The sequence below is a fragment of the Anser brachyrhynchus genome, assembly GCF_964034855.1.
Source record: "Anser brachyrhynchus genome assembly, chromosome: 9".
Lineage (NCBI taxonomy): Eukaryota > Metazoa > Chordata > Aves > Anseriformes > Anatidae > Anser > Anser brachyrhynchus.
Window position 1 is genome coordinate 14,768,138 of NC_137703.1, and position 27,886 is coordinate 14,796,023.

Below are 27,886 nucleotides of genomic sequence, written 5' to 3' on the forward strand. Positions count from 1 at the left end.
CAGGCATGCGATTCGTCCACGACACAGACAAAATCGCTTCCTGTAGCTACCAAAGACCTCTTATTGTCATACATTTTTCCCCCCTTGTCATCACATGGAACCCATTCTATTCTAGATAATTAGGACGGATAGTTAACAGCCTAACGGGGTTTTAAAATAAAATCCACAGAGCAATTAACTCTTCCTGCACAAGACAGACAACATATGCATGTAATGCAAAACCACTGTCCTATACACCAGCACTGATCAGTACACGACTCCTGACTGGCCACAGAGCTCCCCAACAAAACTATTTCTGTTTCCTGGATTTGTCTACAGGTGAATGCTGAACCAGTGAGTCATGAAATTTAAAATGTAATAGCACGTCTTAGAAAAAGCCAACTTTCCTTCTGTCCTTAATTGTAACAATTAATTATAAGGACAGAAAAGTTATAGGAAAACTTGAAGTTCAGAACTTCTAGCCTTATTTCTGACAATCTGAGCAGTTGCTTTTCTGGAAGGGGCTTTGGCTGTTATCATATGTTTAAAACTGCCTCTGCAACAAGGCCAGTCCTTGTCAGTAATGTATCTTCATATTTAACAAGCAACTAAGGAGGAGAGCAATATGCATCAGAACATTATTATGAACGGAAACTGGTTAGGGGAAAAAAAAGACAACCAGGACTGACCTACCATTTTGGTAGTTCCACATACACATCTGAATCACAACAAAAAGACATGGAGACCACTTTCCCCTCCAAACCCTCCCAACTGCAAAGTTCAGTATCATATCCTTATGAGCATTACATACAGTATGAAGTAGTTCTCCACAACAGACAGGGTCCTTCTAACCCAGGAATGATCACCACCATTGAAGAGTATTCCCCCTTTATACCCTCCCTAATTCCAGCAGCAACTCCAATGACCTGAAAAACCATCTTTGTGCAAAAAAGTGATCCCAGGATAACTGACCTGCAATTAACTTGAGATAAAACTGAAACTCAAATTTATCCTCAGCCACAATTTTAAATGCTGAACTACTTGACTGAACAGCAAAAATCACCTGTAGAAATAATCTCAAAAAAATCTGAACACTTTTTCAGCAGTTTGATGCAGTTATTAACATGATTCCTTCCTCTTCCATATGCGTTGCTTTTCACAGCAATGTTACTAGGTATGTTATTTTTGGAGACCTATAACAAATAAAAATAGCTGGTTAGTTCAAACATTATAAGCTTCCATCTCTCCCCCTCCCCCAAGATTGACACTTCTACTTTAACATTAGCGTTGTTTCAATTAACCCATCCTCTAAAAGGATGATTACCCACACCTTACACCTACTCATTCTTTTGCTTCTGGGGCTACTAAAGATACTAACTTAAAACAACTTTCTGCTCAAGATTTGTCAGCAGTGTTTGAGTATGAAGCAAACGTTAAACATTGTGAAATTTTACATCTGTTCCATTTTCTTCTCACTACTATGTTTTGTTAGTCATCAAGAAATCTGAGAAAATACCTTACTTCCACATTTTACTCTACTTTGATTGATCACCAGATTTCATTAGTTTAAAGAGAGCTTCAACATAACATACTGCTAACCAGCAACAGAATCTTTTCTAAATGGATTGTGTCAAAGGCAGTAAAAAAAAACAAAAATCAAGACCCCACAATAAGCAACACAAGTCAATCTTTATTGAAAACTGAAGTATTAATACATAACAATTCTTGTTACAATAAACGTGCTTTTAAGAATTTAAATCTGAGCTCATCTACTCATTGAATTGCATAAAAATAAAAAAAAGTATGAATTTTCACAATTGAACTGGCTCAGAATGGAATCTCCACTCTTTGTGTTGATGCAATAGTTCAATGCAGGAGTGAGTGATGCCTTAAAACTTATCTTGGAAGACAACATTGACCTAAACTTAAAAAAAAAAAGTACCAATACAACTGTTCGTAAGACAGTTTTAAAAAAAGTCATAAAAAGGAAACCTGTGTCTATTTCATAACAAACATGAAGAACTATTACTGGGGCCTCTTGTACTTCCATTGCATGCACTCACTTTTCCAAGTCTTAGACTTGAGGGCAGCCAATAATAGCATTACAATTAAAAAAAAAAAAGAACACAACACTAACAAATCCATTCTACTTATAACAAGTCTGTACAGCAGCCAGCTAAAAAAGCTTTCCCAGTTTGCCTGCTAAGTGCCCAAAAGTCACAACAGTTTCGAAAAGTCATGTTTACTTTCTTGATGTTGAAACTTCAGAGCCCATAAATTGTTTAGATCTTTTTTTATTTTTTAAATCACAAATGGACCCTTACGACCTCTGGAATTAGATGTTTAAGTGTTGTATTCAACATACAAAAGAAAAGGTTTCCTCTTCCCCAGATAAACGCTGTTCCTCTTCCCTCTCTTCCCTCTGCAAAACACACCTTACTTTCTCTCAACATGCCCCCTAAACAGAGGTGCACACAGACTGCTGAAAGAGTCCTCACCACTTCTGAAAGATCTTTATCCTTTGTGAGACTTGATACACAAAACAATTCTAACTTTGCTGCAGTTGATCCTTTTAATTAGCATTTACCTCATCAAATCTTAGGATTTCTGCAAGAAGCTTAGAGTTGATATAGTATTAGAAAGCTAACACTTTATAGGAGAAACAACCTTAATGAGCTTAAATCTTCATGTCTTTTGAACAAGTGTTCACAAACATTTCAACATCAGGATTAATCGATTGCTTTTGATCCTCTGCAACTGCTAAGGTCAGCCAGTGACACCTGCTGGAGAAGACCAGACATGGATCAAACCTATTTCCTACCAGCTACAGCACAAACCACATCCTGGGCAACTGCAAATTGCAATTTCACAACTACAGCGTCCATCTGCCCTCTTTCCCCCGAGTTCCAGCTGAAGCATTACTATTTTTCATGTTCCAAACACGGGACTTTCACATACATGGTATTCACTATTCTCTAGTATGACTTTAAGCCTAGAGTTAAGTGGTGGTATCGGATTGCTGTGCTTACCTATTCAAGCAAAAATATGTTCTAAACCCAAATTAACAGTGTATAATACTGTGCTTAAGCACTGGGGAGTGATTCCAAGCTAACTCTGACCATTTCTTGCTCAGATACCTTAAGTGGCTGCTACCCAAGTAGAAGTGAAGCCTGAACACCCCATGAAGAGTAGTCAACGTTGAGTACCCTGGTATACAACTCTGTACCATGAAATATCCTCAGACAACACTAAGACATTGTGGTACTTACAGTTTCTTTTGTTTTTTTTTTTTCCTCCAGTGGATGAAGTGATATGAGGAAGGACTTCAACTACAATAAAGGTGGTTTGTTTTTTTTTTTTTTCCATCTATCACTGCATCTAAGCATTTAACTTGCATAGTACACTCAAAAAGAAGCTTTCATCAACAGCATTCCTGTACGTCTCCTAGAAACTTCAAACAGGAGATGGTTACAACAAGCATAGGCAAGATCTAGTAGTAAGCTCTCTGTTCTCCTTCTTATCGTTTGGTTAATAACCACCACACCACAGACTAGGGCTACAAGTTGTAGGTGCCAATTACTAGCTATTTTTATTTTGCTGCTGCTACATTTAAAAGACATTTTCATCAGTTATTACTGACATAGGGAATACCTCAGTCTTTAAAAAATACTTTATCTAAATTCAACACCTGAAATTTGAATTAAAAAAACCAAAACACTACCTTGGACTTCTCTCTGTTATTGCTGCAAGTTATCTTCAGTTCCAGGTTTAAAGTAGTACTTTTTTTTAATCATATAAAGCTGCCATAAGAGTTTTTTGTTTTGTTTTTTAAAGAGAAGCTTGATCTGAAATGTCTCTACTGCACTAGCTCTTTTCATTTTCCACAGAGCTCTAGTGCAAACACATACTGCGTATTTATTTATAAAGGAATTCTAAATAGGGAATGTTATATAAAAAGCAGGAGAGAATGTTTCATAAGACCCTCACTGTGTAAACGCCTATTTAACGATGTACAATTTCCCCCGCCGCACTTTTATATCCATGCTTTCTACTATTTGCAACAAAATACCATTAAGATAGTTATATATACACATATTCCCCTCCCATTCCCCCCACCCGGCCCCCCGCACTGTGCTTTTGGTTAATTCCCATATCAAACTACTGGAGACATGCTCCACCCTCCCAGTAGATTGTAACTGATCAAAACTGGGAGGTGTGGTACCTTTTTAAAAAAAGGTAAAGTTTCCCCCTTGTGGATGAATCCCGTAATGCAACTTAGAAAAAAAAGTGCTCAAGTAAGTGAGACTGCCTAAATGTTATGGAATATTATACAGAGACCACTTCCAAGATGACATTTAGGAATCTGAAGTCAGAGCAAACATACAGGATGTTATATTAATTCCTTAGCTATTTATCTAATGCAGCACTCATGAAAAGTTCTCTCCTATGATTTTCAAAGCTTTAATTTATAGGGTGATGAGACAGGAGACAGCAAAGCTTTGAGCTTGTTCTTTATAGCTTCTCCCCAATATAACACTGGTTCACACCTCAACTTTGTTAAAATCATGCTAAGACAACAAAAATGTCACACTCTACTAACTAAACTGAACAAATGGCCTGTATTAATGTTCACTGTACTCTCCGGCACACCTGACTAATCAAAGCTGCAAACCTACAACACAAATGGAATTGTTAAACAGACTTGACCAAAGCAGTACAGATTCAAATGGGTTGTCTGGGGGTAATTTTCCGCTCCATATAAAAACATATGGAAGTCCCTAAGCTGCTGTAAGTGCTCATGAGTAAGGTTTAAAGTACTTATTTCAACAACATCATTTATGTTAAAGGCATTAGAAATAAGGGGGCTGTCCACTGGCAGTCATTCTTGCAAAATAATCCTAAATTTTATAAAACAAAAGGAAAAAAAGTTAAAAAAAAATGGAGAGAGTGCTTACTGTAAAAAATAAAGTTACTGAAGGCTCTACCCACCAACGGATTATCCGGTTCACAAGCATCCCACCAGGGCAAAGTACTGGAATGGAAGCATTAAATCAGCACTGATGTTACCCTGATGTACCCACCAAGTCTGTAGAGGAGCAGAACACCCCAGAAAAAATTAACTAGATACAGAACTTATAAAAAAAATAAAAAAATCATTTCTGAATGGAAACTAACCTACAGGAACAATACAGCCTGACATACCTCTGTGTAAACGCTTAGTAGGGAATAACATTTTATAACCATTTACTGCATAATTTATTGCAGGCAGAATGTCTCCAAAAAAAAAAAAATCGCATCTTTCCGGAATCATAAGCAGGTTTAAGAAAAACCTTAATTTCATGTGCAACATTCAAATTAAAAAATTTAAAATCTTCCCCATAAGAATTTTGGAATACAAATGGGTTCTAAGGCTAGCCCTTTATCACCACAGCATTTTTTGAGGTACTTTTTAAAAAAATTGAAATTGCAAGAAAGAATATCAGAAATGACTCATTGCAATGAAATTGCTAATCTGCAGTCAGTCTTATTTTACGTGCTTCCAAGTGCAATTTAGGAAGTAAAAAAAAAAAAACCACTAAGAAAATACATCAAAATGCTGTAACCACTGAATGGCTCCTACTTCAATAACAAATATTTTCAGGAAAAAAATGAACTATCTGAAACCTCTATATTCTGGTAGCCCTATTACAGCATATCTACGGTCCATACTGCAAGTAGCTAACAAGGAAGTTGTGTTAAAATGATTTGTTCCCCTTTAACATACTCATCACGCACACAAGCTTTCCTTGGGACAACATGCAGCTGAACTCCTCCTGTTTGTAGTAGAAAGATCTAGCATTTCTTAAATTTCAGGAAAGCAAGCTGGGTCAACTGCACATAAGTTTTCAACTGACTACAACATTGTTTAGGAAAAACAACACAGATTTCCTGAATTGAGAACTAAAAGAAAGTGTTTTTCTATCAGCCTGTGTGGCAGTCTCACTTTAACACATCTTGCATCATATGAAAGATAGTACTGGATATGTATCTCCCCAGGACATGCAATTTGTTATGCAGGTGATGTCACCTCCTACTATTCCCAATAGCAAGTTTTGCCTCAAGGAAGTTTGCTTTATTTACTGGCACACACAGCATTACCTTTATCATTTCATTCTGATCCTTAAGAACATTTGTATAACACTGAATTCATATAATGAAAGTGAAAAGGTATGAAGTAAACGAATTGTGTGTGGGATTTCTACAGTTTTTCCAGCTTTTTTTTCTAGTCACTCCAATTTAGTAGTTGAATTTGAAAAGAATATATCACTAAAAAAAAAAGTGCCCCTTTTAAACTGGCAATTTCATCAACCCCAAAAAGGTTGAAGCACTATCTAATGTATCTTATGGTGGTCTACAAAGAACCTCACTTTCATGATTCTACCTTTTAAGACCCTGCATACATTACAACAGTGCATTAGTGATACAAGTTGTAAAATACTTCTCGGTTCCTTTGGATTTGCATACGATGGTTTTTGCATCAGTCACTGCAGGTAGATTGAGCAAGCTTTGTTTTTGTGTTTTAACATGCATTTGACTAGATATGGATCAGAATAAATTTATACTCCCTTTTTATCATTATAATTAGCTAAAAAATTGCAAGACAGTCCACAAAACAGGATTTGCTTTAAGACTAACTGCTGGAGTTCCAAGATGTAAGATATGCAGCACTGGAAAATCTTCAGTGATCAGGAATTAGTAGTGTTTAGCCAAGTGTTGAAAGCATTCAGAAGAAAAGTCCTGGTTGGAGGCATGAGGGCTTCAGCACCAACTTTTAAACCTCAATTTCTTGATTGCATATCTCCCATCTTCAACCCTATATTAATAAAGAAAGCAGGAAAGATGCTCAATTATATGAAATACTATTTAAGTGTGGTAAAACATTCCAGCATCGCATGCACCACAGTCATAACACACAACAGAAATTAAGTATTACATTAGTGCTACCCCAGTGATTATCCACTAGAATCTATAGGCTTCTAGGTTAAGAAGTCATTACATTTATTTTCTCCCATCGTTTTCATTACAGCTTTCTACTGTCCTTAATAGTTTTGTCTAAGTAGAAGGCGTAATATTAAGAAGTTGTTTTATGTCCAATTAAATTACCAGCAGTCATTAGTTTAGACATAGAGAAACTCTTACTTTTTATACTCATGTAATAAGACATTCTTTGATGAAACAAGCTTTTGTGTGAAACATTTCAGATCTGCATACTGCTATATAGCATCACAGCGAAGCGGAACAATGACCTTAACTACTAACTCGAAGGGCAGTCACTTCACAGAATCACAGAACGTTAGGAATTAGAAGGGACAGTGACAGATCATCTAGTCCAATCCCCCTGCTGGAGCAGGAACACCTGGATCACATCACACAGGAACGCATCCAGCTGCTCAACAGGACCCCCAGGTCCCTTTCCCTTTTGCTGCTCTCCAGCAGGGCAGTCCCCAACTTATACTGGTGTCTGGGGTTGTTCTTGCCCAGATGCAGGGCTCTACACTTGCCCTCATTATATATCATTACACATCTCCCCGCCCAATTCTCCAACCTGTCGAGGTCCCGCTGGATGGCAGCACAGTCATAAAACTAAAAAAACAAACCATAAACTAAACTGATTACAAGTGAAAATTTCTAGTTCAACTTGGTCTGACAAGTACTTGATTTCAAATTAAGCTGTTGTCTGTTTACACTCAAGGAAACAGGAGCAAATATGAGGATCCCCAAAACATTAAGCTTGGTGTCAGTTTGACACACATTACATTCCCCAAATCCCACCTTATAGCAGATTTCAAAGTTAGTTTCCTTTGCTCAAAACCCATGGTCTAACTTATGGTCCGTACCAAAACTAATCTTTCCGTGGTGACTGCAAGAAGCGTGAGCTGAAGCGTAATGCGAACAGGGTGAGTATATGAAATTAACTCAAGATTACCTATTTGTTTCAGCAGCTTGTGGGAAAGACTCACATTCACAGCAAGGCAAAACATCTATCTTGCCTTACATATTTAGCCAATCCCTAATAAACGACCAAGTCACGCATATTGCTCTGTTCAGAGATCACAGTACTGCTGAATTTGGCAATTACCAAAGAACCAAAAATATTAAAATACATGGGTCTAAATGCATTCAGAAACGCAAACTTGAGGCTCATCGTTTTGTATTCCACAATCATGCAGCATGAAAATCTAGGTAGTTTCCTAAGATACAGACCACTGAAGAAGTCCCACTAGCTTTCCCTCTTTTGCGAAAACAGTATTACATAAGCAAAAATTTGTGCATTCTAACTCTATTAAAATACTGTAGAAGTACCCCAGATTGCTTACCTTCTGAAAAATCTCCCCAAAAGAACTGCAGTGCTGGTATTTACTAATAAATAAAAATAATAAGGATTAAATGCTTTCAGTCAAAATCAATAACTTACACTGACTGCCGGGATGATCACCACTGCGGGGGCACATAACTATAGGTTGGTGTGCCTGGAGCCCGGTATGTGGGCATAGTAACTGGATGAGGGGCTACTGGAGTTGGGGAATGAGTTGTCAACAAAGTACCTAGGATGAAGAGAACATTTTTTTTTTTAGTAAGCACAAATTCTAGTACAGGAAAAAAAAATACAAGCAGAGTTAATTAAAAAAATATAGCTTGCTCATCTTCTGATTTAAAATTATCAGCATCATTTTCCTTCAAATCCTCTTCCTTCAAATCAATCTTCCTTCAAATATTTAAGCACAACAATCATTTTGATATTTAGTCCAATGCAAAGATACTCATTACTCCAAAACAGCTCTAGCAGAAACCCTGCAACATAAGCATATTGTTCACTGGAAAACATTTTCCCACAGTAAGCTTTACATGCCAAAAGAATACTTGATAGTAGAGATAACTTGACTGAAAAATCAGAATAAATTAGGTCGTCGTCTACATTAGTACAGAAACAGGTTTTTACAGACTACGGGGGTTCAGAAACAGTCTGAGATAACCAGGATCTTAACAGCCTTACTCTGTAGTGCTTTGTAAGAAGAGTAACAAACACCTGGGATAAGCCTGCCCACATGCAAAACTGAAACAAACTCTAATTTAGTTTGTGACACACTGCTTCCCTTGATTTGAGATTCCTCAAATTAAATAAGTTTGATAAGGCCAGAATCTGAAAACAAACTCATGGTGCCCATTTTTTAAATGACTGAATTGCATGTCATTTGAGTGAATGTGGACATTTCTTGGTGAGCTGAAAAGCACTGAGTAACAAAGCACAACACCCCCTCAGTGAAGAAGCACAGAAGAGTCTAGATATTGGTTAAAAAATATCTTCTCCAAAGCGCTAGAGCTAAAAGAATGTGGCATTAGGCAGTAGGCATCCCTAACCATTGCCTATCACAGAGGACCCGCATGCAGTGCAAACACAATGTTATATTTCAACATACAAAGAAAATCAGTGAAGTAAGGGTAGGCTGAGAACATTGTGTTTTGCTCAGCCTTTTAGAGGTTGCTGTCTTCTACTATGTACAAAGAAGAAGAAATCAGACTCTACACATCGATGACCAGCAAAGGATGCAAGAAGATGTGAAATTCCATACATACATAAAGAACAACCCTTTTACCATAATACTAATATCAGAAATAATAGTAATATCCCCATCCTTAAGAGGTGGTCAAAATATCACTGGACAAGTAAGCAACCTGATCAAGCAGGACCCAGTTTGAAGACACTGGCCTGGACGACCTACAGAAGTCCCTTCTAATCTCAGCAATTTTATGGTTCTGTGTAGCATGTCTCTGGCATCACATTTTTGTAATGCAGCAATGTTCTGCCTCAACTGAAGGACAGCTTCATCAAGAAAACACTAGAGTTTTAAGTCCACATACCTGCTGACATTGCCATAGTAGTCCCAGCCACCATCCCCATAGTCACACCATTTCCTCTCGGTGGCGGAATAGGAGCAGGATACATAGTTGCTGGCATGCCATTAGGCTGCACAACTGTGGTGTGGTGAATTACGTGGGGTGGTGCTGCATATAAAGGCTGCGTGTAGTAAGTGCCTTGCTGTTGAGAAAAAAATTAAGCAATTATTGTGTATCTGGTGAGGAAAATAAGTGTTATCTTTTTTCAAGAATGTATCAAAACACAAAAGCTTTATTCAAAAAAAAACAAAACAAAACAATAGATTTACAGAGTAGAAGCTAGAATACTCATTTCAGCTATTCCAATTCCGTTTCACTTGCAAAATTGTTAACATTTAGTCCCTTGTTTTAAGGCATTACTGCAACATTCAATAGCAGAGAACGAACTAAGCTTTCCAATCCTGACTGCACCTTCTGCAGTAAGGTCTCATTCTTCATTCATTCTCTTTGTTTCACATCTTTTCATATATTAATCCGTAACAGAACTCATTCTTTCACAACTATTTATTCAACTTGTTTCAATTAAAGAACCAAAGGTTTTTAACAAATCCAAATACACTAAGCAAACTGGATAAACCCTGTTAGATGCTCATTAATCCCTTTCAACTACTGTGCATGTGCCAAGCAAAATTTCCTCTACAGAAAAAAGCACCTACTCTTCTCCTAACAGTGTTTTGTTGAAGTGTCTTTATTCTATCATTTCTAGTAGTTCAACACTTTGCCTGTTGAAACAGTCTCAACAATTTTCAGTAGTTTTTAAACAGATTTGTTAACTCCTTGAATCGTAACAAGAGTCTTCCTAAAAAAAGATTAGTGTAAATCTATGACAATTTTTGACAAAATGAAGTCATGATGCGGTAGTTAAAACTTCCAGCACTCATTCTTAAAACTACTGAATCTAGTCTCTCTTCAAGAACTTAACATTTCATCAGTGAGCACAGAGCAACCGTCACATAAGAAGGAACATAAAGGTGGTGTAACCGTCACTTAAGACGGAACACCGAATTACTGCATTAAAAATCCTCACCGTTGTCAACTGAAAATTCTCTCCAATCATGAAGGAATGAAATGCAAAGTAAAGTTCACAGTTCAACCAGGCATTACAACGTAAACAAAACACTATCCAAACAGACATAAGACAGTTTTTTGTTTTTTTTTTTAGGTTTTGTTCATTTACCTGTGCATATGGATTCTGCTGTGGATAGGCACTTCGAACTGGGTACACAGCAGTCTGATAGGGATTCGGTGACGAAGAATATGGTGGGACTGCACCACTAGTAGGCGAACAAGATACTTTATATGGGGTGCCTGGTGTATAACCTGAAACAAAGGTAAATCTGCATTAAAAATACGAAAAACAAGTGTCAGTACACTGCTTGTGAAGTCGGGGGTAACAATTTTCTTAATTTATGAACTCCTTAACTTTCACGTGAGTACTCAGTAGCCTAGTCTCAATACCCACACACAAGTTATATCTTCTATACAGTACTAGTAGCACTCTGTTTGTAACACTCGACTGTTTCAACTAAGAATGCAGAGCTACTGTATTTTTGCACCAACTTGCTTTTCAAATCACTGGATATAGGATAAAAAATGTGGATTTGGATTTTAGCAGTAGCATTATTGTTAAACACTTGGATTCAGCGTAACAGAGAGCATTTCTCTACAGAAGGATCTGGCATGTGTTAAGGTCAGACAAGTTCTCAACACACCCCAAGTTGTACTGGCAGATGATAATGGGTGGCTAACATGCATTTACCTTCTGTAGAACATGAAACAGCACCAGAATAACAATATCAAATACCAGAATTTTGTAAAGAGCCCAAGACGGCTCTTCTCTCTGAAAAGAGAACTGGGACACAATCTTTAACATCCACTTCAACTAACCTCAACCCGTATTTGCTTTCTGATATCTTCTCAACTAGCTAAGTATGAAAGACCATACCATTAAAATATAAACACTAATTCACTGCAGCTGCAAATTAGACTTCAAAGGCACTTGAGTATCTTTAAATCTACTTTTGGTATATTTCGGATACAGACATACCCTTAATAATCACTTAAAATTAATTTTATACATTACAGTAAGATGACAGATGCCATCAGAATGATTTTTATCACTCCTATTAGAAAGGCCCTAGAGTCAGTCTGTGTTGTACATGTCAAGAACTGCTCAATTTTCACAGGGATAAGTAGCAACTGCTGGCTCATACCCTACCTAAATACACGTGGTTTTTCTGTAACTCCTTCAGCCCTCATCAGAGGCACTGTCTCCAGATAACAGATGTCAGGGCCTGATGAAGGATGGAGGATAGCTGTGAAAAGCACCGCTGCTGTCACAATATGCTGCACGTTACTATCCCAAGATTACACCATGATTTAATGGCCAGAACGGGAATACAAATATGTTAGCAGCAGCATCCAGTGGTAATGACATTTATGATAGTAAACAAGAGCCCTGGCCTCTTCCAAGAAAGTGCCTGTGCTATGCTGAAAAGATCACAGAATCAGGATCACAAGATCTCAGGTCTCATGCAGGCCCACCCTGCCAGAAAACGCAACATGCACAGAAGAGATTTCTATTTACTTCGAATTGTACTAACCAGTACTAGGACAACACAAAGAAGAAATACCACTTGCTAATTACAGAAAAAAAAATGAGACTACCAGAACAGAGAGTAGGTCAGCTTTAAAAACTGTGTCTGGGATCTGCTGGCTTCAATACAGAGAACAGATCAGAAGCCACACAGCATACACACTACACTCATATCTGTGTCGTGAAAAAAAGAGTCTGTGCAGACAGCATGATCACAGGTGACCTTCATTCTTTTTGCAGAAGTCAAAATGCTGAACACAAAGCATCACTACTGAACTACAGCTACACTACAGTCAAGCCACTCTCATTCTGAAAACCCTCCAAAACACCTGTACAGGCAGTTTAACTTTCATTATTCTTACAAAGTGGTACAAGGGTATTCCGCCTTCCCACTTCATTTTTTTCTCCCTTTCAGGGACCAGAGATCTTAAAAGTAAAACACATGGTTATACAAATACACAGAAATTTAAGACAGACACCTGTAAAAACAGAAAGTACGCTTTCTGAACAGCAACAACATGGCACATTCAAATGTTATTGCATGTTGTGAAACAAGAGCCTTGATTCTGCAAACAAGCAGTTACGTAAGAAAAATTAAGAAACAAATCCCAGCTGTTAGGACAAAGAACTGAAAGCTGTTATCCACCTTAATTAGGTCTCCACATTTTGAACTTCAGTTTATCATTTGAAGAGTAGCTAAGAATTAAAACTATTCTTAGCTCTGAAATAAAAGCTTATTTTCTATTCAACAACAACAATAAAAACTCTAATAGTATTAACTTTTTGCACATCTTTATTCCTTTTCCATACAAGTGAAAAATTTCTTAATCTTCCTCTGGTATATAGCACAAGATCTATTCTAACACTAGTCAGTGCAAACTAATCTTACAAAACAATTATTTCTAACAAGTCAACAATCCTCCCCAGGAAGATTCAGAATCAGTGATTCAAGAAGTAGCTGTAATTTCTTCCTCCCCTTATAGGATCACAGAATCATCAGGGTTGGAAAAGCCCTCCAAGATCATCTGGTCCAACGACCCCACCATCACCAATGTCACCCACTGAACCCTGTCCCCAAGCACCACGTCCAACCTTTCCTTGAACACCCCCAGGGACGGTGACGCCACCACCTCCCTGGGCAACCCGTCCCAACGCCTGACTGCTCTTTCTGAGAAATGTCTCCTCATTTCCAACCTGAACCTCTCCTGGCACAACCTGAGGCCATTCCCTCTGGTCCTATCACTAGTTATCTGCGAGAAGAGGCCGACCCCAGCTCCCCACACCTTCCTTTCAGGCAGTTGCAGAGAGCAATGAGGTCTCCCCTGAGCCTCCTCTTCTCCAGACCAAATAACCCCAGCTCCCTCAGCTGTTCCTCACAGGACTTGTGTCCCAGGCATTTCACCAGCTTTGTAGCCCTGCTCTGGACACGCTCCAGGGCCTCGATGTCCTTCTTGTAGTGAGGGGCCCAAAGCTGAACACAGTACTCGAGGTGCGGCCTCACCAGAGCAGAGCACAGGGGGACAATCACCTCCCTGGCCCTGCTGGCTGCACTATTCCTGACACAGCCAGGATGCCGCTGGCCTTCTTGGCCACCTGGGCACACCGCCAGCTCGTGGTCAGGCGAGCATCAATCAGCACCCCCAGAGCCTTTTCCTCTGCACAGCTTTCCAGCCACTCTGCTCCAAGCCTGTAGCGCTGCAGTGTCACCTGCAAACTTACTGAGGGTGTGCTCGCTTCCCTCGTCCAAGTCATCAATAAAGATATTAAAGAGCCTGGGCCCCAACACTGACCCCTGGGGAACACCACTGGTGACCAGTTGCCAGCTGGATTTCACTCCGTTCACCACCACTCTCTGGGCCCGGCCGCCCAGCCCGTTTTTAACCCAGCACAGAGTGTGCCTGTCCAAGCCATGAGCTGCCAGCTCCATTCGAAAGCAAAAACTGCAAGAGGATTTGCGAACTGCAACCAGTAATAAGACTGCAACTGCCTTCATTTATGATCAAAAATCACAGCTGATCATCAGCATAGCTATAGGAATCATGATGATATATACAACGGAGCACAGAAGGCAAAAGCACATCACTAAGTTTATCTCAACTGTGAAATGAAAATAATACAGACTGGTAATAAAAGCCCACACAAGGTTTTGATTCTCATGCTAACAGGTATGTCCCCAATGGGAACTGCTCTCCCCTGAACTCCACTCCTGAAAAGTTAAGCAATCCAGTGCACACGCAATCAAGTATCTCTAGATCTGATACTTGCACACGGGCAATACCCTATCCAAAGGGCAGATTTTTTTTTTAATTACTCGAGCTTACAACACCTATCTGCTTTCCTCCCTTAAATTTGTGATTGAAGACAAGCCGAAACCAGTTCTGCACTTGCCTTGCCTCTATGCAAAAAAAAATGGACACATGGATTGTACTAACGAAAATAAGAAGGCTCTGCAGACAGACCTTTCAGATTACTTACTCTCTCTTGCCCTCAGTAATTGCTGCCCCACCCTTGTACGAAATCAAAACAGCAACTTACAGCCTGCAAAGAGATGAGTTTCCACGGACTAACATCAGTCCTCCTTGTCATACAGAGTCTGACTGTAAATAAATAAATTCTGTTTTCCTTTGTGGAGTACAACAACCATGTTTTCCTTCACCATAAGGTATCCTGGACTCGAAGGTACAGTTGAGAGCGAGATTAAGATTCAGGACTTACTGGAGTCTCCTGGTAGTTAATGAAATGCCACACATTACAAACACTGAGTTTCAATACTGCTAGCAGACTTCCACAACGTAAATTTCACAGTGTTAAGTAGCATCCTTTCCTATTCTTGCATAAGTTATGCAAGGGCATTCAGGGCCAAATTTGGATACGTGCACGTGTTATCTCTGAAAAATTGGCATAACACACACAAGTGAAAGTTCTTGAAGATGGTCCAAATCTTTGTAACAAAGCAATGTAAGGATTTCCTTAGTATGCAATAATGCCATAGAGAATACCGTTCTATCAAATACAAGCCTCTGGTTTAGGTAGAAATTAAATAGCACCCATTTCCATTTTGTTTCAAGCATTAGCATATCAAAATCATCTTCTATTAGTGAAAACAGAACTACATGAAAAAAAAACTTAGATGAGTCTTTTCGTTCTTCCATCTCCCTTCTAGGCTCATCACGTTCCCTTTCTCTTAACTAACAAGCATGCAAGTGTAGTTACCTAAATCATTCCCCAACATCCACTACAGACAAAAGGGTTTTTAACCAGCAGCCAGGCTTTTCCAGGCTATCAGTTTGTGCAAGACAATTCTAAGATCAGAAAGAAGGCAGTAAGCTGAACGTGGAAAGAAATACGATCAAAAAAAAAAGGATGAAAAAGAACTGGTTTTGGAAAACAACAACAAAACAAAACATTTAACAGACAAGAATCTGGAAAGAAGCAGTAGGATGCAAAGCACACAGAGTCAAGAAGGAATCAGCTAGGGGAAATGCAATGTATTTTTTAAGTATCAACCTGAAATATAGAAACAATGACCAAGAACTCAGCTTTTCCCTTCTCTGAAGGTGAAAGCAGTATGACAAGTCTTAAAACAAGATTATACTCATTTTAATTTCTCAGATGATTCCTTATGAGTCATATTTAAAATACCGTAAAACTTATCTCACAGTGTGTTATTGTTAGCACCAACAGCTTTTCCTTATTCTTGGTTCTAACAACTTCTAAACTTCAGGTTATTTTTTAGACACAACTATTACACATACCTGTTTGGAAGGTAGGATTTGCTCCAGGATACATATTAGGGGAATAGGCAGGAGCAGCCGCTGCATAGCCCATTGGGAAGCCAGCTAGAAGAAAGAACATGTCAAAGTTATTTTCTAGACTGACTGCCAAGTCTAACTACAACTTTATTCTTCCTGTACACCTTCTAATTGAGACGAGCTAGCAGATGGCCTTCAATCACACTTCTCAACTAGAATACCAGGCTCTTCTTCTCCCAGGCCACCTGAAGCTGAATGCTAGCTGAAGGGGGCAGCCAAGGAGTCACAAGTGCCATTCTCCCTTACATCACTGTTTCAGCGTACCCTGATGTTGTCCAAAAAACTCTTGTATTAGTCAGACAGCTACGTTTTGTGCAACTATACAAAATTCTCAAAGTTTTATGATCTGATGAAGAGATACATCTGGCGAAAACCTCTTTTTCACAGAAATAATGAAATCGCTCAAAGTCAGAGCAACTCTGACTTTCCAGGTTAGAGAGATCACAAGTAGAAAGTACAAAGCAACCTTAAGCAATTCAAAACACTTGCTATATTCGATACAGATTTGTTACTACACTAAGGTATTAAGCGCACCAGTTTAAGCCCTGTACTATGACACTCAACAGTAACAGTAAGTAATTCACTGGGGCAATGGCATAAATGGTAGGTAAACATTTCTACACCAGAATTCAAGAACCACTACGGCTAAACTAACATGATATACTCATCTATACTTAATATCAACACAAAGTTTTCAACATCTGCAGATATAAAGCAATGACTATGCACCTCATCACCCTCATGCTTAAAGCTGATAGTTCTAAAATGCTACTCGGATTTGAATGATTTCTATTTTCCCATAAATCCCAGAGACTTTATCAATTACTCTTAAAAAAAAAAAACTTAACTTGGGACTATAAATCTACATATCCTAACTTAGCTCTGTACAACGCTCTGCAAACATATCATGTCACATACAATTAGTCTTATCCATACTGACCGCCTACATTTTTGTCTTAAATTTCAAGCCTAATAACACACCCAAGTCATAACAACTTTTCAGAGTATACATAGCTTGGAAGTTTTCAAACTCACAACCTCCTAGTAAAAGGTTTTCATGCAGTTCTACACCTTACTAAACTGACGTCACATCTGCAACACCATTTGTTGTCCAAGTTTTTGGTTCTCCATCCTTTCTTCACAGGTTTAGCTCCACAAATCAGAGCACTCTGAGCTGCTCAATAAACACGTAATTTACAGGAAGTGCAACTATGCCAAAACTATGTAAACTATGCCAAAACTATGTAAACTATGTTAGGCAGCAGTTTTAATATCTAGAAAGAACTTTCATCCACATGAGAACACTTGGATATTGGTTCCTTAATACTGTAAATTCATCCAACAACCTCACATAGGTGTAGTACAATATAAACAGCCATTAAACATGCAACAGCTTTACAAACACAGTGCCTTTAAATAATACATTCCTCCTAGCAATATGCTCATTACTTTCTATTACCATGCAACCCGTGTACATTCAACCATCCTGAATGGAAAATCTGTAGTTTCTACATTAGAAGAGGCAAGAAAAGGAGACGTAGCCATGTGACAATTAAAAAAATAACCCTAAAATGCAAATCTACTTTCCATTTTACAGAATGTTTTGTGTTTATCCCATGGCCATTAAGCATGAACCAGACAGTTCAGTAAACTGCATCAGTGTAACAGGATAGAACTAATTGACGAAGCTGAATTTAAGAATCAAGTTTCTGTAAACTGACTGAATTCTGTAGGCAAGAATTTTGAGCCATCAGCTTGAAGCACAGCATTTAAGGCACTTTTATAATGACTTGACTTACATTCCGTGTTTTTCAGTTATGACAGTTTACAACCATGCAAAGACTGGCAAATACACATACAAACACACAATTACGAGTACCTGCACCAAATAAAAAAATAGTTATTTAAACTGCCATTTACAAATCTGCAATAGTACATTTTCCTAAGTAAAATGAAATACTTAGATCAGACTAAATGACAACTTCAAAGCAACACGTAAATGGTTATAAGTAGAAATGAAACCCTGGTTAATGTAAATCTGCATTTAGAAAATGAATAGAGATAAAAATAACAAAGTAGTATTTCTGTGATTTGTAATAATTTTTATAACGCTAAAGAAATACTTGAAAGATCAATTTTGAATATAGAGATAAGTGTACTGTAACTGACATTCATCAGTAAACCACGGGTGCTTGCCTTACTATAAAAGTACTCTAGCCAATGTAGCTGATTAAAGACAGTTACAGAGAAGGTGACCATCCTGCAAGACATACAGTTACACAGCATCAGCTCTACAATTGATTACTGCACCATTTCAGTGACTCAATAGACTTAAAAATGTTGCAGTTTTTCTCCTTATCAATACTGTAGGAAAAAAAATCAAGGAAGCTACACTAATTTGAGAAGAAAATAAAAGTACCTGAAAACCAATAAATAAAAGATACAAAAAATTAAAAGGGCTTTCCGTGACCAAGTCAACAGTAAAGAAAATTCCTTTATACACTAGTATCTAGAATGAAAAAAAATGGAAAAGGAAAAGAAGAACACCAGGACACTACCTAAGCGGAAACACAAATTTTAAAACTGCAAATAGCAGGAGGAAAATACAGTACAAAGATTATTAACATTAAAAGTGCAGAATGACTTCTAGTTCCAACAGAGACATCAACTAAATCACAGGACAACCCTCTTGTAAAAGCAATGAAGATCTACTTGGTTACAATACATAAAATCTGCGTTGAAAGATCCTCTAGCCCCTCTCAGAAAGGAATAATTCATTTACCCCACACACATTAGAAATAAAGACTCTGTCAGTCAAGAAGCACAGCATTTGAAATGCCTCACAGAGGTACACAGTCCTTCTCCTCAGCCTTCTTGGAAAGTTTTGCCTGTCCACATCTAATTATCAAACTTCTGAATTACGGGGACATCAGAAACCAAGCCTGCTCACACCAAACATTAGTAGATAGGGGGAGGGGGGGACAGGGACACACACACACACACACACACAAGTACACAGTGAAAAACCTGAAACTGACTGAGAAGCAAACAAATAATCAAGAAATACATTTATTTCTCCATTTTCAAAGCACTTTTTCTTGGTCTCTGTTTTTAAAGCCATTTTCTTGGTCTGAAGTTTGATGTTGTGCTTCGGGCAGTCATCAAGCAGAGTGCATAAACAAGAATTACAGGAGAAAAAGGTTAAAAGTATAAGCCAACTAGAGGCAGAAATAGATTGATTCCTCTTCTTCCAGTGCGTAGTTATTTGAGCTCCTAAAGTAAGTTACTTTGCGAGAGATAATAAGTTAGAAATAAAACTTAAATGACTCTTGAAATCTCACTTTTTAAATTAAAACAAAAACCCTCAAACGTAACAGATTACCATACAAGCCCACTCATAAGTGACTATTTCTTGACTACAGAGAACAATATAACCCAAGTTTATTTAAAAAAAATAAAAAGTGAGTTACCTGGATAACCAATTCCTTTGGCATTTGCATAGGGAACCCCAGAAGAACCAGGGCTATACACAGGATTCATGATTTCAGTAGCTGTACAAGGAAAAAAAAGAAAAAAAAAAAGACTTATTTACTTAAGTACAGGGAAAGTTTGAAATCTCAGCACCCAAAATGTAATTGGAAATGGAGGAAAGCATATTGGGAGGAAGAAACAGAAGAAAAAGTAGCAATTCCACTGCTTATATCAGCATTAAAACCGTACCTACAAGTAAGACAACCACTGCAGAATTAAGTTTCAAAGCATCAGCAACTCTCACTCAGCTAGAAAATCTCTAGAATGAAACATTCCCTGTTGCAGAGGATGCTTTCAAAATATTTCCATCTCCCTAAAAGCTCCCCTGTGGCGCACAAGTCCACAACACACTGTAGGAGCTCAAACTCTCCTGGACTTCTCTATCTGTCATCTATTGTCCACCAGCCACCTACCATCTCTGGATGCTGGTTTCCTCATATTTCCCTTCTTGAGGCATCTAGCCAAGGGATACAAATACTCGTGTCTATTACTACTGGCACTCCAAGCCAGGGACTCCAGTCCTTTATCGGCACTAAATTCATCCACTGTCAGCAGCCTAAGTATTAGAGAAGTGGAACAAGACCTTCTATAATTTGACAGCTATCTCTCTCAAATTTATTTACTTTGTTTACTTGCAGAGATCTTCAGAGCATATAACATACGTGCATGGAGTCATTGCTGAATTGTGTGTTCACACACCAAAAAGGCACTTATCATTAGCATGACAGGCAGGAATAAAACCAAACCCACAGTTTTAAAACAGACCTTGTATGTACACGCCAAGGAAAGTAAAATGGCACTTAAGATGCTTCTAAAGATTTTCTAGTAAGGCTGTGTACTTCTAGGAATTACTGCATGAGAGCTCACAAGGACGCCCATCACGTGCCTCTATTAGAGTACTGTTTGCAAATACTGTTCTAAAATTTTACCAACAAAACACGTATTTTAACCCAATTATCTTCAATCCTCTGATTTTCTGCAAGTATTTACAGATTTACAGTTTCTCTCCCTGTAAGTGCCAGTTTTTCACTCCAAGTAGCCTCTGATGCCAAGACAGGAGCGCACACTGACACCGGACTTTGAGCTGCACAGTCTCACTTACAGAGCTGCGTGCTATGAATTGCGCTGTTTAACAATTTTGTAAATAAAGTTTATGAAGCAAAATAAACTTTAGAATTATGCTTTCAGCTGTTTAGTTACAGACCGTGGTATGGCAGGAGTCTGTGTTAAGTCTATCACCACGGCTGCCCCGATAAACCCACGTTAAGCGGCTGCATAAGCACAAGTAGCTTGCTTTCCAAAATGAGCAGCATTAAAATCAGCTCTATGGCAAGAGTTTTAGCAGTACCTAGTAGACAAAGGAAAAAAAATGTGCAAAATTAGGAAATTGGAAAGTAAATGCTTATGGGACGCTTCTTACCGAGTTTCACAAAAAACTCGGTCTCCACATTAAGAGAATTACAACTGTTTCTCAGACTGCCCATTAGCAATACTAACTAACTCGAATAGAATTGCTTTCATTTTTTCAGCTTCACACCAAATTACTGTATTGATAGTATTGTATCAAAATGATCCAATACATTAGTTAAAAACTAAACCACCTGCTCTTTACATTGCTTAATACCAAGAAAGTTTCCCTGGACAGTGCATTTCTATCACTGGACCAACATGAAAATGCAGTTTGACACAAATCCCTTTGGAAGTGCTCTAGAGCAAAGCAGTCTTCAAGTAAAAAGCATTATTTTCCACTGAAGCACACAAGAGTACTGAATCTGCTGTACCTTCACTAACAGGCATATTGTGCTGGTCTAATACATCACTGTAGCAAGATTGTTCTCCCCCCCGCTTTCTTTTGCATATCATCCTTCCTAAATAAGGATTCTCATTTACTCGAAATTTTCCAGTCTGTTCCCTTGCTCTCCCTGTATCTGCATCTCATTTGCATCTTTGTTCCTCTTTCAGTGTTGAATTTGTCAGATTTTTGCCTCTGAACTTACATGGGAGGTTCAACCTTCAATCCAGTCCCAACATTTCCAAATTGGGGGATAAGTCTTAAGGGAAGTGCATAATGCCTTCCACTTAAAACTAAATAGCACTCTCCGCCAAACCCATATCCCTACAAATACCTCCCTGCAACCCTCAGCAATTAGAAGAGAAGATGATCCTGTGAGCCTGCCACCATTCTGAATGACAAGATAAAGCAAGAAGGAAAAAAGACTGGAAAAAAAACAGCAAAAGCCTTCTGTAAATATTTGGGTAATATAACAAAACAAAAAAACAAACCAACTACTAGATGTATTAGCAGTCAGTGACTCCAGAGAACACCAGGACATGTTCTTGGGGACAACTTAAAGCCATTCAAAGCTTCAGATTTGAAGACAGTGAATAGCAATGGTTAGGCAACTCATCAGACTAGGAAGTGATAATTAAGAGAAAGGAATTCCAGCTAAGAAAGGTGGAAAAAAAAAAAAAAACAAACATGGCATTAGGTGCCTGCAAACTTTTACTGGAAAAAAAAAAACAGCAACTCAACTTCTACTTCAAATGCATCCATACCTGAAGACTTACAACTGCTCCCTCAGCCGTCAGCACAGCTGCACCATGGGCATGCACACACGCACACACACGTGCAGCTGCAGAGGTATGTGAATTTTACCACTATTGCTTTCACTCGTTATTGTTCAGCACTGAAATACAAGTAGACATCCAGCCATGTACAAAAAGTACTTACAAGTTTCTATAATGCAGACAAAACTTCAGATCCAATTGCAATTAAAAATAATTATTTTCAGGTCTTCTCTGAAGGACCCAACATGTGTAAGTATAATTATAGAGTATTACCCAGTGGTTGCAATCATCCCAACCGGACCATAATTTCACTTGGAAGAACATCTGTTATATTGAAATACGGAACCTTGCAGTCCACTCTTCCGTAATGCCTCAAGTCCACATCAAACGCTAGGGAAACTAGGATAAAGTGAACCCAAAGCAGCGTGGTTTTCAACCTTTTTGTTGGCATCCCCTCCAAAGCATTCTCATGTTAATGCCTATGTAAAGAAGCGTCTGCAGTGCATCCTCTGTATATAAATCGAACGGAGTCAACTCTCTATAAATTACCCAGTCACCTAACTCTTTCAGCTGAAGTGAAGGCAATCACATTTATTAAAGATGCTCTGACTAAAGACTTGGAAAACATGCTTGGGAAGTACAAATGCTTCACCTTCCATTCTTGCCAAAGACAAACAAACTCAGGTTTGACCAAGCCTGCTAAATCTCATCTTGGGACAGATTCCAGGACTATCACCCTCCTTTTAAATCCATGTTTCAGGAAGTTGAGCACAAAGTCCGACTGCCTCTAGCGCTCCAAACTGGAGATGCTTTTGCGTATCAGCTTTCCTGCTGCAGTCACAGTGTGTACGTTTCTATGAATTTCTGCTTTTTAAAATTAGTTTATAAAAATGCATGGAAAAAAAACACAGACCAATCAAATACTATAAAACAAACTGCACTTTTTTTTCTAACAGACGTTTTCTTGCTACTTATTTTTAAAGTCGTGCAGAAAAAACTGTTGAAACAAGATCTACTGGTAGTCATTTTCTGCTCTTTTTGTCATAATTCCATCACAACCGTTCAATAAGAATCTCTCAAAAAAGTAACTAGCCTAAAGTACTGTGCGTCCATTAATGTTTTCATTCTCAGAAGTTAACCGGACTCACATTAAAACATTATAGTATTTAACATCTGTCCATCCTTGCATACTTTTTCAATGCTGTTTGCTATGAAACTGTACAAAGGACCCAATTTCCATGTATATACAATTCCTTATTAGGCAAAAAGTGAAATGCCTTCTTAGCAATCTTCAATTTTACCCATCTGATTTCTAGTCAAAGCTTAAAGAAGCAAAACGCAATTCCTAAAATTCCAGTTTTAATCTAAAAAAAGTCACTTCTGCTCCTAAATAACAAAGAAAACAGTTGATCACAGTCCTGCTCTTCAAAGAGCTGGCAATGATAATAGACTCAGTTGCACTAACGTCTGTCAAGACTTCAGCCACTGAAGTCACAGAATCACCAAATACCCTGAGTTGGAAGGGGCCCACAAGGACCACCAAGTCCAACTCCTGGATGCACAAAGGACCACCCAAAATCCCAACCCCTATGTCTGAGAACCTTGTCCAAACACTTCTTGAACTCCAGCAGGCTCGGTGCTGTGACCCTGGGGAGCCTGTTCAGTGCCCGACCACCTCTGGGTGCAGAACCTTTCCCTAACCCCCTCTGTCCTGACCCTCCCCTGTCCCAGCTCCATGCTGTTCCCTCGGGTCCTGTCACTGTCCCCAGAGAGCAGAGCTCAGCGCCTGCCCCTCCGCTCCCCTCGTGAGGGAGCTGCAGGCTGCCATGAGGCCTCCCCTCAGCCTGCTCTGCGCCGGGCTGAACAAACCCAGGGACCTCAGCTGCTCCTCATATGTCTTCCCCTTTGGGCCCTTCCCCTGCTTTGGAGGCTTCCTTTGGCTGCTCTCTAGCAGTCTGATGTCCTTATCCTGGGGTACCCAAAACTGCACAGGGTGCTTGAGGCGAGGCTGCAGCAGGCCAAGCAGAGTGGGATGATCTGCTGTGTTCTCTTCCTACCAATTTGAGAAAGCTGAGACATCCACAAAGGGCTAACTAAGCACCAGTTCAGTGACAGCGAGCGAGCAGGACGAGCCAGTGGCAGTACAGACTAAGGTCTTCCTCTTCCAGGCTGTGGTCCTACAGTTGACACCTTTGCACAAGTTCCCAGGTGAAGAAAAAGACAAAGCTGGGAAGATCGTTTGCACGCATTCCTCCCCTGCTCCAGCTACAAGATCTTTCCATATGGGAGTAAGAATGACAGACCTGCAATCGTCCTTCTGTAACTACACTTTTTTAAGACTAAAAAGGAATAAATTAAGACTTCAATCCTTTCTGATCAATAGCATTCTCATCTGTAAATCTATTCTACACGTGGTTTGGGATTTTTTTTTTATATTTAATTCTCACTTAAATACCGAATAACAGAATTGGAATAACCGTACATTAACAACAGCACTAGTTGTGCCCAGTATTAGCAAGAGCAGATGCAGTATGAGTACGTATTCAAGACACAACATAGTTAGTTCCATAGATCATTCATTAATAAAACCAAAAAACCGTACGTAAAACTCAAGATTCTGCCGGCGAACCAACTTCATTTGTATGTTACTGGCATTGTTCTAGTTTTCAAAAAAAATCCCAACATTACCAAAAGCTTTTTACTTGGAGAAAAAGCAACACCACCACGTTAACTAAGGAAAAAAACAAACCAATGGCCTAGCACTTCTTGAAGGCTGCAATTTATGTTGTTGCTATTGTACAAGAGAATGACAGTTGCCAGCTCCAATCCTTGCATCTCCAGCACAACTCTGCAACCACGTATTCAAATATTTTTGTTTGAAAGATGTGGAATAGTGCAGCTGAACTGTCAATTCAGTGAGGCTGAGAACTTAGAAGTCTGTGTATTACCAAAATTAGGGTAAGTTCAGCGATGATGAGAAGTAAATAACACTCAAACTGAAAGAGTAGAAACGCAACACACAAAGAACCATATTCATAACGTTTTGGTTAAATCTGCAAGCTCTGCTTCTTGGCAAGTTATTATCCTACAATGCATTGTCGTTTAGTGTCAGTTTATTCCGTGTTCCTTTCGGAAAGGAAATGAAGCTGTCAAAAGTTCCACAGAGAGATGGAATCTCAGAAGGCCCCGTAACTCCTCCTACTTTCTGACCTGCAAGCTGAAGTAGGTAATTACTACCACAAAAACGACAGGTCGGGAGCTATGCACCACGCGAGCACGGGAGTTCTACGGCACTAACAATCAGACATCCTACAGTGAAATCGCATTAGAGCAGACAGAAAGTCTAGTCAAATTAGGCAGCACGCACAGGGTAACTGACCGCTCGCGAACGGCCTACATTCAGCCCTTCTCATGCCGAGAGCTGCACGCCACCGCTCGTTTCAGGGCCGCACGCTTATTTAAGGGCTGCCGCTCCCTGTGTCCCACAGCACGCGTCCGAGCAGCCGCCCGGTGCCCGCCGCGTCCCTCCGCATACCCTAAGAGACCCCGCGCCGAGCCGCGGGCCTGCCGAGCGCCTTCCTCCTTCCCCCCCCCCCGAAGGTGACAGGGCGACGGCAGGACGCGCCCCGGGGCCGGCACCCGCCGGGACCCGGCCGCCACCGCCGGGCCGGCCGCCAGCCCCCGGGCAGGGCCCGCACCTGCCGCCGGACCCCCCGCAGGACCCCCCCCGCGCTCCGCCGGCCCTGAGCCCGGCCCCGAGCCCGCCCCTCGGGCCCGGGATGGCGCCGCCGGAGCGTGCGGCCCGCCCGGGTAGGCCGCCGGTGCAGGCCGCGGGGCGGGCCCGGCGCGGAGCGGCTCCGGAAGCCACCGCCGCCGCCGCCACCCGCGGGCGCAGCGGGCCCGGCGCTGGCACTCACCGGGCTGCGGCGCTGCGTGCTGGGCCCCGGCCGGCGCGGGCTGCCTGCGGGGCGGGGCGGGGCGCGGCTGCGGGCGGGGCGGGGCGGGGCGGGGCCGGGGGGGGGCTGTGGGGGTGCAGCGGCCGCCGGGCGGCTCCGGCTCCTCCGCGCCCGGCCGCACCGAGCAACTGCGCACCGAGCCTGCCGCGACGTCACTTCCGCGCGGGGGAGGGGCGCGCACCTCGCCGAGGGGGCGGAAGCGGCCGTCACGTGCGCGGAAGGTTCCCCCCTCCCTCCCCTCTCCTCCGGGTGCTGCCCCCGGCACGTGACGGCGGGCGCCCGCCCCCCCCCGCAGCTACCGCCGCCATTTGGCTCCGCTCCGTGAGGGGAGCGGGGGCGGCACCGCCCGGGCTCTGTGTGGTTCCTCAGTGGTTTCCGCCTGCTCAGAGCACGCCGGTCCGTGGCGCTGCTCAAAACGGCTGTACCGAGAGGGGTACGGACCTGAAGCGGATTGAGCGGTGCAAGCATAAAAGTTTTTTGTGATTTTTGAGCCGGGGAGCTCTTTCTCTCCCCATCTTCCAGCCGCTGGGTGAAAGTCCGCCTCCGCAACCTTCAGACCTGTTAAGTTCTGACAAGGTCATAGTTTGAACCTCAGACAAAACACTCAGATTTATCTCCAAATGTCTAGAGCTAACCTTTTCGTAAAGCACTAAGCACCTGCTGAGGACAGGACAAGGCAGCAATGTGTGCCAGGTGAATTTTGCCCAGAGACGCCTAAGCCCTGGCCAGGCAGAATTCATCTTGTCAGCCCTTAAAAACACAACGTGCAAAACCACCTGCACTCGCAGCAAAAGGCACAAGGGGTAGTACCAGGAAACTTGCTGACCTTGTTCGCCCCTCCATTTATTGCCCCTTACTGATAATTCAGGCTGGCAGCAATGAAATTGCTGAGAGAAGCCTGAAGGCTGTCAAAAGGGACTTCAGGGGATCAGGGCGGTTACTGGATGGAGTGGGTGTGCTGGAGGTGTTTTCCTCCATCCCTTCAGTGGCTGGGAGGGATACTGAGCGGACCTGGAAGGCCTGGCTGATCAATACACAGCTGAGAGGCTGGTACCGTCACAGGAATTTTGTGGGTTTTTTGATCATGGGGAGGTTTACTCAGCACCTGGCCTGATGGCTGTCGATGAGTCCCACCTATCCCAAAGGGGGAAACGGACTCTAGCCCGGGAGATGGCAGGGCTCATGGAGAGGGCTTTAAACTAGGTATAAAGGGGGATGAGGAGGAAATGAGGCTCAATAGAGATGAGCCTGGTGGAGCAATGCCAGGGTTTGGGGTGAGGGCAATGGCAAAACTGAAGTGCATCTACACCAGTGCACACAGCATGGGCAACAAACAGGAGGAGCTGGAAGTCGTGCGGCGGACAAACTATGACCTAGTCACCAACACTGAAACGTGGTGGGACCCTGCCACGACTGGAGTGCTGCAGTGGATGGCTACAAGCTCTTCAGAAGGGACAGGCAACTAAGTGGCGTGGCTCTCTATATTAGAGAGTGTTTCGATGCTGTTA

At 40.9% G+C, this 27,886-nt stretch overlaps 1 protein-coding gene across 1 annotated transcript; it reads right to left on the bottom strand.

Moving 5' to 3' along the window:
* Nucleotides 1–1,649: 1,649 nt before the first annotated feature.
* Nucleotides 1,650–26,500, bottom strand: FAM168B (family with sequence similarity 168 member B). Its single transcript, XM_080604941.1, has 7 exons — nucleotides 26,340–26,500; nucleotides 19,794–19,874; nucleotides 16,267–16,350; nucleotides 11,093–11,235; nucleotides 9,880–10,057; nucleotides 8,435–8,564; nucleotides 1,650–6,832 (listed from the first exon to the last, which is right to left on the bottom strand). Exons 2-6 carry the CDS (start codon nucleotides 19,861–19,863, stop codon nucleotides 8,452–8,454), a joined length of 588 nt encoding a protein of 195 aa, XP_080461067.1. The 5' UTR covers nucleotides 19,864–19,874; nucleotides 26,340–26,500; the 3' UTR covers nucleotides 1,650–6,832; nucleotides 8,435–8,451.
* Between the last annotated feature and the right edge of the window lie 1,386 nt (nucleotides 26,501–27,886).

Excerpts from the sequence above, each read along its gene's own strand:
- FAM168B (XM_080604941.1), bottom strand. The coding sequence starts at position 19,863 with ATGAATCCTGTGTATAGCCCTGGTTCTTCTGGGGTTCCCTATGCAAAT. Across the intron at positions 11,236-16,266 it reads AAATCCTACCTTCCAAACAG|GTTATACACCAGGCACCCCA; the intron begins GTATGTGTAATA and ends CCTTTGTTTCAG. Across the intron at positions 10,058-11,092 it reads AGCAGAATCCATATGCACAG|CAAGGCACTTACTACACGCA; the intron begins GTAAATGAACAA and ends TTTTCTCAACAG.